Raw genomic sequence first — 12,278 nt, 5'->3', positions numbered from 1 at the left:
CATGTCCTTCTTGTGTTGGGGACTCCAGAGCTGAACGCAGTATTCCAGGTGGGGTCTCACGGGAGCTGAGTAGAGGGGCAGAATCACCTCCCTCAACCTGCTGGCCACACTTCTTTGGATGCAGCCCAGGATACGGTTGGCTTTCTGGGCTGCCGGTGCACATTGCCGGCTCATATTGAGCTTCTCATCAACCAGTACTCCCAAGTCCTTTTCCTCTGTGCTGCTTTCAAAGTCCTGACCTCATTACGTGTTTTGCGCACCCTTCTCTTTTCCTCCTCTTCCCCTCGTGGGAATAGCAGCAGCAGACCAGACTTTCTGGGTCTCCAGAAGAGACAAAGTTGACAACTGTATTGTCACGGTTTTGCAGCAGTTTCATTATCACTGTTAACTGGCTGCTTTGGGCTGCTGCCCACCTTGCTAGAACTCATCCTGGGGATGGCAGGCTTTTACTGTCTTTGAAAAATGCATCTGGTTTTAGATCATAGTCTCTTATTGCAGGTGGACATGAAATAATAATATTTAGTGTTTATAACACTGCATTGACATTTAAGCAAGGTGTTGTGGAACAGCTAAAATGTATAAATGGTAATGTAATTTGAATACACAGTGAGCAGCACATCATCAGCACTGGAAGCATGAGGCTGGGAAATAACACACATTTGTAGTGACAAATCAAGACAACAAAATTCATACCTTTCTTGATAATTTTTTTGTGTATATTGATCTCATACTGCTTTCTTATAATAGTCATCATCATCGTAATTCTTAGAAACCTAGGTAATGACTCAGGATATTATGCTGTATCACAGCTAGGTCCTGTACATTTATCAAAAGAGATTCCTTGCCCAGGTGCCTTATAAGCTGATGGTGAACCAGTAAATGGACATAAGAAACAAAAATGGACACAAAACCCACAAAGACACAGTAAGATCATTATTAGTGAGCAGGGAAAGGCAGTAGTCACAACACATCAAAACCAACCATGGTCAAGGGCTTTTATTGAAGCTTCGCAGAAAAGAGAGTTTTTGTGGAAACTATTTAGTTCATTTTTTGATATTCAACAGGAAAACATACAGTCTCTTGATTTTAGTAGGTGCTTCTGGAAAAGCACTGCACGTTATGAAGGTTTGCGAGAGCACAACAGGAGTTGTTAACAAGACTAGATCTGGTGTCTACTGATTCTGGACAGCTTATGAGGTTTGGGAGAATCATTAAGTTTAAAGTTTGTTATATCTCTAATGAATTACTATTGGGTAGATGCTGTGTTGATTTGTCCAGGACTAGGAGTAAGAGAAGATGATGAAAATATGCCACTGAACTTAGATCTTGAAACTTTTACTTTGGAAAACTTTAATAGACAAGACATGGATGTTTCTTTGTCCTCTTAGGGAATGTTTTCTAAGGCACAGCTGACAGTCATCATCCATGTCACCCAGTCATGCTGCCTATTTGGTGTGGGAAATAAATGAAAGTTACTGTTTAGAACATGTCTGTTAACATGAACAAAACTGTTGCTTTATGTACTGAGATCATTTCAATGATGAAAAAATGTTATAGCTGAAGAGTTTGTAAAACTTGTTCGATATCAGTATCGATTATTTTATTCAGATGATGAATATACTGACTCTCAATAGCTCTCTTTCACACATGACTAAGGAACAACAACATACATAGGTAGGTATGCATGTATTTTTAACGGTTGCTAAAGGTACGCAGGAAGGAAGGCTAAAAGTGGTTCTTCCATTACTGAGCTTTAAACTGAATGCTGCGGGATTTTAGGACTTTCCTTTGTGAACTTTTAAACAACAGATGAGCTTGTTCAGATTGGTAAATAGAAGAAGTTCATATAAAAACCTGGTATTTAACTCCAGCCTGATAACTTAGTTGCACTGTAGCAGTTTTGTTGATTTTTTTTTTTTTTTAATACTTGTTTGGTAGTTGTTTAGCTGGGGCTTGTGATGATATGTGACTAATGATCATTTGACGTATGACCATGCTTTTATTTGTTTAGTGTTCTGAATAAATTTGTATGTTGAGAAAATTGTCGATGGACTCTCAGATTGTTGAGAGTCTTGTAGAAGTCTGATATAAATAGCCAGACTTGTACAGATTTGGCTTAGTTGTTTGCAGTTTTACACGTGGCCCAAGCGTCACTGAAGAGTACCTGAATGAGGGCTGCAAGACCAGGTGTTACAATTTCTTCCTTTTTAAGTTTTATAAAGGAGTGCTCAAACGTTAAACAGAGGCCTTGCACTCCAGGATATGGTTGGATAGCTTGGATTTCCTGTGTTGGAGACCTTTCAGAACATCCAAAGGAAAATGAAGTTGTTTGTGTTTGTTTGAAAAAGGGGAAAAAAAGAAGGTAAACATTAAACAAAACTTGAAATAATAAATGGCATTCGCATGGCAGGCACATACTGGCTTAATCCAGCAGAGGGAGCAGCCGACAAACGTTGGGATCGGCTTTGGGAAATCTGTCCATAGGAAAATCTGTGATGAAAGCCATTTAACTACCCGTATATTATTTTAAATTATAATATTTTTTATGAATTAAAATTATAAGTGATGGGTGCTTGTTAAGAAGGTTGAAGAAATGCCAAGGTTGGAATCAGTGTGTTGATTAGTGTTATAAATATTCAAGATGTCTAAACTGAAGACAGTTTCATTGTTTCTGTGCATAAAGAAAATATTTTTCTTCGCTGTTTCTTGTTGGTCTTAACTTAGAATCATAAAAACATAGAATTATAGAACCGTTTGAGTTGGAAGGAACCTTCAAGGATCATCCAGTTCAACCACCCTACTGTGGGCAGGGACATAGAATCATGGGATCATAGAATGGTTTGGGTTGGAAGGGACCTCAAAGATCATCTAGTTCCAACCCCCCTGCCATGTGCAGGGAACTTCTTGGGCAGCCCTGCCCTGGTGCTCGGGAGGGGGAGGCTGGGAGAGCCCGAGGGACGCGTGGCCTGTTGCAGCACTTAGCTGAAGGGAAATCATGGTGCTAAATCATGGTGCTCTCCGAGAAATTCTCCCCTTTGGCTTTCCCACACTGCTGAGACAGTGATGGAAAGCATACCCCGCAGTTGGTTGCTCTTTGGTCATGAAATACACGTGTCCCGGAAAGCACAACGATGTTTATTGGATTTAGAAAAGGCAGATGCCGAGGGGACGCAGCTGCACCGTGCTATTGTGTGGTTCCGGAGCAGCAGCAGGGCCAGCTGCACGCTCTCCTGCGCCCGACGGTCTTGGCTCCAGAGAAGTGGTGGGTGCGGAAACCTGCTGGGAGACGGTGTCGGAGGGCCCCAGAGTTGCGTCCAGCCTCAGTCCACAGTTAGGCCCTTGAGCTTCTCCCTGCATTTATTGGCGACCGGGCCCCAGAGCTGCGCCTGGCCACTGCCTGCGGGCATCCCCGGCAGCTGCTCCCGGCCTCTGCATGTGGGCATCCCCGGCAGCTGCTCCCGGCCTCTGCATGTGGGCATCCCCGGCAGCTGCTCCTGGCCTCTGCCTGTGGGCATCCCCGGCAGCTGCTCCTGGCCTCTGCCTGTGGGCATCCCCGGCAGCTGCTCCTGGCCTCTGCATGCGGGCATCCCCGGCAGCTGCTCCTGGCCTCTGCCTGTGGGCATCCCCGGCAGCTGCTCCTGGCCTCTGCCTGTGGGCATCCCCGGCAGCTGCTCCTGGCCTCTGCATGCGGGCATCCCCGGCAGCTGCTCCTGGCCTCTGCATGCGGGCATCCCCGGCAGCTGCTCCTGGCCTCTGCCTGTGCACATCCCTGGCAGCTGCTCCCGGCCTCTGCCTGTTAGCATCCCCTGGAGCTGCGCGCAGCCTCTGGGCATCCACCGGAGCTGCGCCCGGCCTCTGGACATTCACCGGAGCTGCAACCGGCCTCTGTGCACGGTTGTGCCATGCAGGCCCACTTCTGCCAGCCAAGGCGTGTCCATCCATGGGCCGACTGTGCAGGTCAGAGCGTCGGTGCGGGGACCGGCTGCGGGCCCTTTCCATGGCCAGGTGGGGGCCTGGAGCACCTCTCTGCCTCTGCCTGTGGTCAGACTCCGGAGCTGCTCCCTGCTGCTGCGCAGGGTGACGCCCCAGAGCTGCTCCCTGCCTCTCTTCACGGTTGGTCCCGGGAGATACTCGCCGCCTCTGTGCACAGTTGTGCCCTGCAGCTGCGCCTGGCCTCACTTCGTGGTCGGGCTGCTCGGGCCCACTCCTGCCAGCCAAGGCATGTCCATCCGTGGGCCGACGGTGCAGGTCGGAGCGTCGGTGAGGGGACCGGCTGCGGGCCCTCTCTGTGGCCATCCCCCTGCGCAGGCTGGCAGGCAAGCCGAGCGGGTGCTCCTGGTAGGCGCCATCCCTTTGCACCCAGTGCAGCAGCATCTCGCAAGGCTGCTGGCAGAGTGGGCAGTCCTGGAAATTCCTGATCCAACCCCGGATGCAGACCAAGCAAAAGACATGCATGCAGTATGCCACGTATACTGCATTTTGAATGCTTCCCAGGCAGATGGGGCACCAGGAGTCTGCTGCATTCTCCGCCCGCCCTGCCTCGGGCCGCTGGCTGCCGCTGCCGTCCCTTGCAGTAGAGCCCCTTTCCCCCATGGCTTCCTCCTTGCCTGACATTATGTCCTGCCAAGAGAGAAGTGCAGAGTGTTGGAGCACGTCTGACAGGGGGCTTGCTCTCAGCCCACCGCAGTATGCATGGGTAGCAGAACTGGTGAAGGCACAGCATCACAAAGCCGGCCTCCTCCCAGCTGTTCAGGGACATGGGACAGTGCTTCTCCAGCTCTGTGGCCAGGCTCTCCACGTGCTGCAGTGGGCTGGGGGCAGCTGGGGATGTCAAGCTGCTCCCTCTCACCAGCACTGCAGCAATGGGTGTTGCGCAGGAATAGGAAGAGAGGCCACGATCATGGGCTGGCCTGGGCGGAGATGGAAGTAATACCCAGATACCTCAAGAAGGACACCCTCCCAGCTCCCGGCATGAGATTGCCCCACACAGCTCACCTCTGCTGCTGTGAGTATGCCGTCTGCCTGTCCTGGCTTCCTGAACCTGGCAGAGCCAGGGAAAATCCTTGGGAAATGGCTCTGGGGTCAGGCACTGAGAGTTGCAACAAACAACTTCCCAGGCACAACTCCAGCACCAAAGGCCTCACTCCCCACTCCAAACCTCGCGACCTCACTCAGCTGGAGTGTGGGTGCAAAGTGGCCAGGTGAGGCTCGGTGCCCTAATGTAAGCAGCGAGGGATGCGTGGTAACCATCCGTTGCTCGGTGATGTCACAATGCATCGCTGGGGGGCCCATGGCAACCGTATCTGGGGTTACCACAATGCTGCCGCCCACTCCATCCCCCCAGTCTCTCGTCTATGGCTATCACCCAGCTGGCTGGATTTGGTAATTATCTAATTAAGGTTTAGGCCCTGCCTACAAAAGGCGGGCCATTTCCTCCTGGCTGTGGAAGATGCAATGACATCCTTGGAGCTGCAGCTCAGGCTGGTGAGCACCATCTGGTGACCCTGATGTGATATCCTCATGAGAGACCCTGAAGACCTTGACCCTGGAGCCAGAGCGAGAAGTCCTTTGATAAAGAAGGTAAAGCTGCTACCCAAAAAGAGGGAAGTGTGCTGGAGTCGGAATGAATGAACTGGGTCTCTGCTCACTGTAAAGCCTTCTTGAAAACCAAAAAAACTGTAAAATGAAAAGGGGGAATTATGGCTGTCACCTAGCTGGCTTATATTGGTAATTAAGGTTTAGGCCCTGCCTACAAAAGGTGGGCCATTTCCTCCTGGCTGCAGAAGATGCAATGGCATCCTTGGAGCCGCAGCCTGGGCTGGTGAGTAATGCTCATTCTGTGCTTGGCATCAGTGTTTTGTGCCGGTCACCAAGGCCTTAGCTGTGTCTTCCCAGAGCCCTGTCAGGTGTACTCTGGCCATGGCAGACTTCTTCAGGCACATATGGCAGTAAGGTTCACATGAGAACACCTTGCATCTCCCTTGGAGGCTGTAGGACAAAGTCCCACAATCTCTCCCTCTTCAGTACTGACTGGATGACTATGATGACTATGCAAATGTGTCAGTATTCTGGTTTACACTTTGATTATGTAAAGGCTTCAGAAATTAAATGTATACATGTGAAGTGCATGCATGTGCAAACCTTACATTATAGTATTAATATAATATATAAATTAATATATACTATAAATCCTATATCTTATACTGCAAGATTAAAGCTTCAGCTCTGAGCTTTCCAGAAGTAGTAACTGTTGGATAGAGTTGCCCGTACTTCCTAATTCACCACATGCCTTTAAATGAATAGATGTTTTCCCTAGAGAGAAGCCATAACGTGACAGTAAAATGGGTGCAGTCAGCAGGATAGCCATGGATAAACTGCTGCGAAAACATAAATGTGCCCCTTCCCCAACTGGGAAGGAGTGGGCTCAAAAGTATTGGAAGGATAAAGAGAAAGTGATAGAATGCATAATATAAATTATTAATTGGTAACAGAATGGGGCTTGAATAGCATCTTTCACTAGATCAAGTTGCTCAAAGTCCCATCCAGCCTGACTTTGAACGCTTCCAATGATGGGGCATCCACAACGTCTGTTCAACAACCTTCAGAGATCCCTTCCAGTTTACGTTGTTGTCTGATTCTGTTTCTGCATAATATTCCGATGAGCACGTGGAAGGCCTCGCTAGCGTGCAAAGGCTCCCAGGCTGCTCCCTCTGCTTGCCTGCCCTGCTCTCTGCTGCTGCAGAGTGAGGGCCCACTTGGCCAGGTGCCTTTTTTTGCCTCTGTTATCCATGGTTTTTGCTTTCTATCCATGGCATGGTTTTGATTTAGAGACTTCCTCTTTTCCTTTGCCTTCCCACTGTGCTTCCTGAAAAGCATTCAAGCACATGCTCCACATTAATTTAATAATAGCAAAAGGCCGTGTTTTGAAAGGAAAGTAACATTGCAACATCTGAGTTTGTACAGTGAGTAAACCATTGTATTATTGTGTTGTTTCGATCCATCAAACGTAGCAGTTGTTCAGATATTTCTTGGGTTTAAAATTTGGTTTCATATAGATCAGTTGTAGTCCATATAGATTAGAAAATGGAGAAAGTATTTCTACCCACCCGGGCCGTGGTTTGGGAAAATTAAACAGAAGTGGATGGTGAAATTGCATAGTCAGAATTTTGATGATGAGCTTATAGAGGCAAGAGAAGATTCTGAACGGCAAAGTTTAGATGTGTACCGTCCAACTGCACCATGGAGGGTGGTGATAGTTGAAAGTGGGCAGAGGCAAAGAAGTGTCAGTGCTGGAAGAAAATCTAAAAACTCAGGTGTTGTTTTTGTGGTAACTAATAAATGTTAATTTCTTTATAGCAGGCAGAGAGAAATAAAAGTAAGAGAATGTGTCTAAGGACAGCATCTTTTGCATTAATCCAAAATGCATCTTTGCATTAATCCTAGATTAATGTCTAGGTAAAGATACACAGTCATGTTTTGAAATTTTTACCAGGCACATAAACATCTAGTTTATAGTTTCTGTTAAATATTCACTTAAATAGCTGTAATGCGCCCGTATACTTTTAAATATGAATATGCTTTGGATGTTCTTGCTGTATGTGAGCTCACTATCCAAAATAAATGATCTATGTCTTTTAGCTGAAGACAGCTAAAGGACAAATGAGAAAAATGGTTCATTATTGTTGTGCATTGTTACTAAAAGACAATGCAAAGCACTGTCATAACAAGATCACTTGATGACAAGATCAATTTCTGGTCATGCTTCCCATTCAATGTACTCTTCGCTACGCAGGATTAATCTTTTAAATCCTGGTTTTCATTGAGTAACTAAAACTATCTGATCGTCTATATATTCTTTCTTTAATGCACATTAAAAGCAACAAAATTCTTAGTAGGAATTGTTAAATAAATGCTACATATTTTATTACTATCCTAAACCCAGTGCTTTGAAGTCTAGCAATTGAAATATACTGATACGTGCAATATTACCTTTAAAAATGGAATGAAAGGGAAGGTGAGTGATACAAAGAAATACCTCTATTTTACAGTATTTTAAAATATGCTGGTAAACTTGTGTTTATTTTAACAGTTTTATATCTAGATGCTACTTTGCTGTTAACACAAAGGCATTAATTTGCAGTTTATTTTTGCAGGTGCTGCTTTGTGGTGTAATTGTTGTGCGTCCAGAAGATCCACTTACATTTTTAGAAGAAAAGCTCAGAGAAATAATGGAAAAGGGATTAGATGACATCTTATGGTACATACTAAATATTTGTATGTGTGCTATGTGGTTTATAATATTGAACTTTGACTTTCAAAGCATGGTAATGGTACAGCATCTACTGCGTAGACTGCAAGTTAAATGTTAATATTGCTTTTTTTCAAATATTAATGGCATATGATATTACAAATACAGTAAGACAATATCTTCTAAATACATAGAAAATATTTTTCTTTTGATTTTTTTTTTTGTCTACAGAATATCTAATGAATATGCCTCTCTTTGTTTAGTTAATATATTAAACTCTTACTTTTGTGGTAATCAAAACTGAGGTAGTGTTACTTGTTATAACTTCATTGCTGGCCACAGTATATTTACCTATATGATCCAGAGATGTGGCCTTCAAGGACTGAGGGGAAGGACTTGGGGGGTGTTAGTTGATGAGAAGCTCAACATGAGCCGGCAATGTGCACTGGCAGCCCAGAAAGCAAATCGTATCCTGGGCTGCATCCAAACAAGTGTGGCCAGCAGGTTGAGGGAGGTGATTCTGCCCCTCCACTCAGCTCCCGTGAGACCCCACCTGGAATACTGCGTTCAGCTCTGGAGTCCCCAACACAAGAAAGACATGGAGTTGTTGGTGCAGGTCCAGAGGAGGGCCACGAAGATGGGCTGGAGTACTTCTCTGAAGACAGGCTGAGAGAGTTGGGGTTGTTCAGCCTGGAGAAGAGAAGGCTCCGGGGACACCTTCCAGCAGCCTTCCAGTACTTAAAGGGGGCCTACAGGAAAGCTGGAGAGGGACTTTTTACAAGGGTTTGTAGTGATAGGACAAGGGGCAATGGATTTAAACTGAAAGAGGGGAGATTTAGGTTGGATAAAAGGAAGAACTTCTTCACTGTGAGGGTTGTGAGGCACTGGAACAGGTTGCCCGGAGAAGTTGTAGATGCCCCATCCCTGGAAGTGTTCAAGGCCAGGTTGCATGAGGCTTTGGGCAAGCTGGTGTAGTGGAGGGTTTCCCTGCCCATGGCAGGGGGGTTGGAACTAGATGATCTTTGAGGTCCCTTCCAACCCAAACCATTCTATGATTCTATGACTGAATCATTAACAGTAGCATTTCTTATTTTTTCTCTTCTCTGTGCATTCTTTCACCCTTTTAAGTGAAGTCATCACAGTGTGAGATAAAAAAGACTAAGAATTTAGTTCTGTTTACACTGGAATCTTAGAGAATGTTGTGATTGACTTAAATGGGAGCAGATTTTGGTCTCTAAAACATGTGCGACTTCTATAGGCTAAACATGCCACCTGAATTTTTAAAAATGCGTTTCACAGCAAGTGCTTTTTCTTAGACTTGTTAGTGCTTTTTGCCCACTGTTAGAAAAAAAGACTTTGATTAATTTCTAGTTAGTCTGTACTTGACAAAAGAAAGTGTGTATGTGTATTCTTAGTTTACTGTGCAGAAAATAAGACACAGAATTTTACATTAGTTTTAAATATTGTGGGATCATATGTTCTTACCTCTTTTTGAAGCATATTCATGACTGTTGGTGCAGCTCCTGTGAAAGTTACTTCCTCTCCTGCTTTAACTTGCCCTTATAATTAAGTGATTTCATAGTTTTCAAGGAAGTTGGGTTTTGTAAATATGCTATCTTTGAGGTTTATAAATTCTGATCCATTGAAGGTTTTGAGTATCAGGAAAAAAAGTTGAGTTGGTGCAGAGGGAAGAACAGCAAGCTATAATGGTATTTGTAGTGACGTGTATCACTAAGAATATGGACTACCCTCTTTTTTTACTCACTGGACTTCATCCAAGAGTGTAGTTTCATTTGTAGGTGTCACAGCTGTGCAATAATCAAGCCTGATGTTTTAAGGATATCATCAGGATTAAGCTGCAAGAAAACTTTAAATATTGAGAAGAACTTGTACTGAGATTGTAGTGTGAGGGAATAGAATCATAGAATGGTTTGGGTTGGAAGGGACCTCAAGGATCATCTAGTTCCAACCCCCCTGCCATGGTCAGGGAAACCCTCCACTACACCAGGTTGCACAAAGCCTCGTCCAGCCTGGCCTTGAACACTGCCAGGCATGGGGCATCCACAACTTCTCTGGGCAACCTGTTCCACTGCCTCACCACTCTCAGAGTGAAAAATTTTTCTTATATCTAACCTAAATCTGCCCTCTTTCAGTTTAAATCCATTGCCCCTTGTCCTATCACTACACACCCTTGTAAAAAGTCCCTCTCCAGCTTTCCTGTAAGCCCCCTTTAGGTACTGGATAAGAAGATAAGAAAAAGATGAACAAAATTTCGTAACAATAAGGATGCCTGGAGGCAGAAACTCTGCTGGGGAGTGAAAGAGCTTTGTATAGGAGTGAGAGGGAAGGTGTTAATTAAATATGAATTGAATTCTGTATTACATGTAAAGTCTATACAATATAATTTTTTAGAGTTCAGGTCAAGCAGGTGTGCTGTCACTGATACACCTTTGTAGTAAGAGACTGTTCTGTTGAGATTGTGAGTTCTGTAAAATGCCTCATCATTGTCAGAAAATTGCAGCGTTCATTACTGGATTGAAACTGACCCAAAAGACACTGCTGATCTGTTTAGACGGGAGCTGGATGAACTTAGAGAACGAGAGTTGGAAAAAAGAGGGAAGGGAATATAATACACAAAGTCATGGTAATGCTAGGAAATGCATCTTTTGCAATGTGAAGAAGCTGTAGTTTCAAAGGGCTAGTCCCTTTTATGTTCTGTGCAATTGTCACTTCTGGGTGAAGCTTTCTGTATGAGGTGGATAATAACTCCTTAATCTTTGGGCCCACTCAAGCAGAGGTCTCAAGAGTTGTCTGGACCCTCAGCCACTCCACGTGCACTTATAGACTGACTTAGGTACGTTGTGGTAGCAGCTAAAATCATTACAGTGGGTGATGCAGATTTGTGCCCTTGTTGTGTCCTTTCACTGGTGTTCTCCATGAGGTGACACAGTTCCTCGTATCACAGGGTGCACCAACAGCCTGAACCGTAATGATAAGTTTTTGTTGTTTATACATGTTTATGATGTTTTTCCTACAACTTAAACTGATTTCTCTTTTTATTTTAGCCCTCTGGTAAATATTTTTTATTTCCATATTTTTCATGGAAGCGTTGTGCAGCATAGTCTTTTTTGATTTATTTGGCTCTCACAATGTGTCTCTTTTTTTTTTTTAAATTAAAACAAAACCGCTTACCTACCTAGACATGACATGGCTTATCTGCAACAGCAGGAAACATTGCTCCAACTGCTGAAAATTTGAAATGGCTGTTCAGTCAATATTAAAATGAGAAACAAAATAGTATAATCTGATAGGAAACATCCAAGATAGGGATTACGTGGAATGTAGTAAGCACTAATATACACAGTATTTCAATGTAGCTCTAAGAGTGGCAATAGAACATGGTAATTTGTTTTTGTATTTTGTAAACACACTTTAAAAGTAGCTGCTATAGGTATTTGTAATGAAAGTGATATAGGACTTAATCTTTTAGTAATTACATTGCAATACCATAACATGTAACTATAATTTATTAGGTACAGAGAAAAGCTGCATTTTCTTTTGGGCGTACTAATATGGTTAATATGATTTACTTCTCTTTTAAAGGTCTATGTGTATTGATCTGTCTTTACACCCAAAATTAAAGAGGATTTCTGAAACTTACCTGCACACTGTTTTTGGACTAGATGGTGAACAACTGGTAAAAATTGTTGAACATTTGCGTTAAGTCTATGCTGTGAACAAATCTTCTAATACAGAATATTCTGTTTTTAAGTTTTCTCATGTTACTCCTCTATAGCTAATACAAAGAATATGATACTTTGTAGTTCTTTCTATCGATACTGATTCATAGCCAAAAACTAATGTCATCAGAGGTGAGCATAGCATCTAGGCGTATGGTAGGGAACAAGTAGTTCCTGTTTCATATTTGGTCATCATTTAAAAAAGAGTTCCACATAAATATGAATCTGGTTTCAATAACATGTTTTTCTATACATTCTTTAGTTTTGCTTAGGCTGATTCCTAACGTTAC

The 12,278-nt window shown here is 44.0% G+C and overlaps 1 protein-coding gene across 1 annotated transcript in view; it reads left to right on the top strand.

The window, feature by feature from the left end:
• FBXL13 (F-box and leucine rich repeat protein 13) overlaps positions 1 to 12,278 on the top strand; it is a 104,570-nt gene that overhangs the window by 2,401 nt on the left and 89,891 nt on the right. The window contains exons 2-3 of the mRNA XM_086609861.1: positions 8,154 to 8,257; positions 11,852 to 11,945. Coding sequence (XP_086465987.1) covers positions 8,154 to 8,257; positions 11,852 to 11,945 — 198 coding nt within the window. The remainder of the gene's footprint in view (positions 1 to 8,153; positions 8,258 to 11,851; positions 11,946 to 12,278) is intronic.

This window comes from Tauraco erythrolophus, chromosome 4, assembly GCF_009769465.1.
Source record: "Tauraco erythrolophus isolate bTauEry1 chromosome 4, bTauEry1.pri, whole genome shotgun sequence".
NCBI classification, from domain to species: domain Eukaryota; kingdom Metazoa; phylum Chordata; class Aves; order Musophagiformes; family Musophagidae; genus Tauraco; species Tauraco erythrolophus.
The sequence above is the reverse complement of the archived record's forward strand: the minus strand, read 5'-3'. Positions and strand labels throughout refer to the sequence as shown.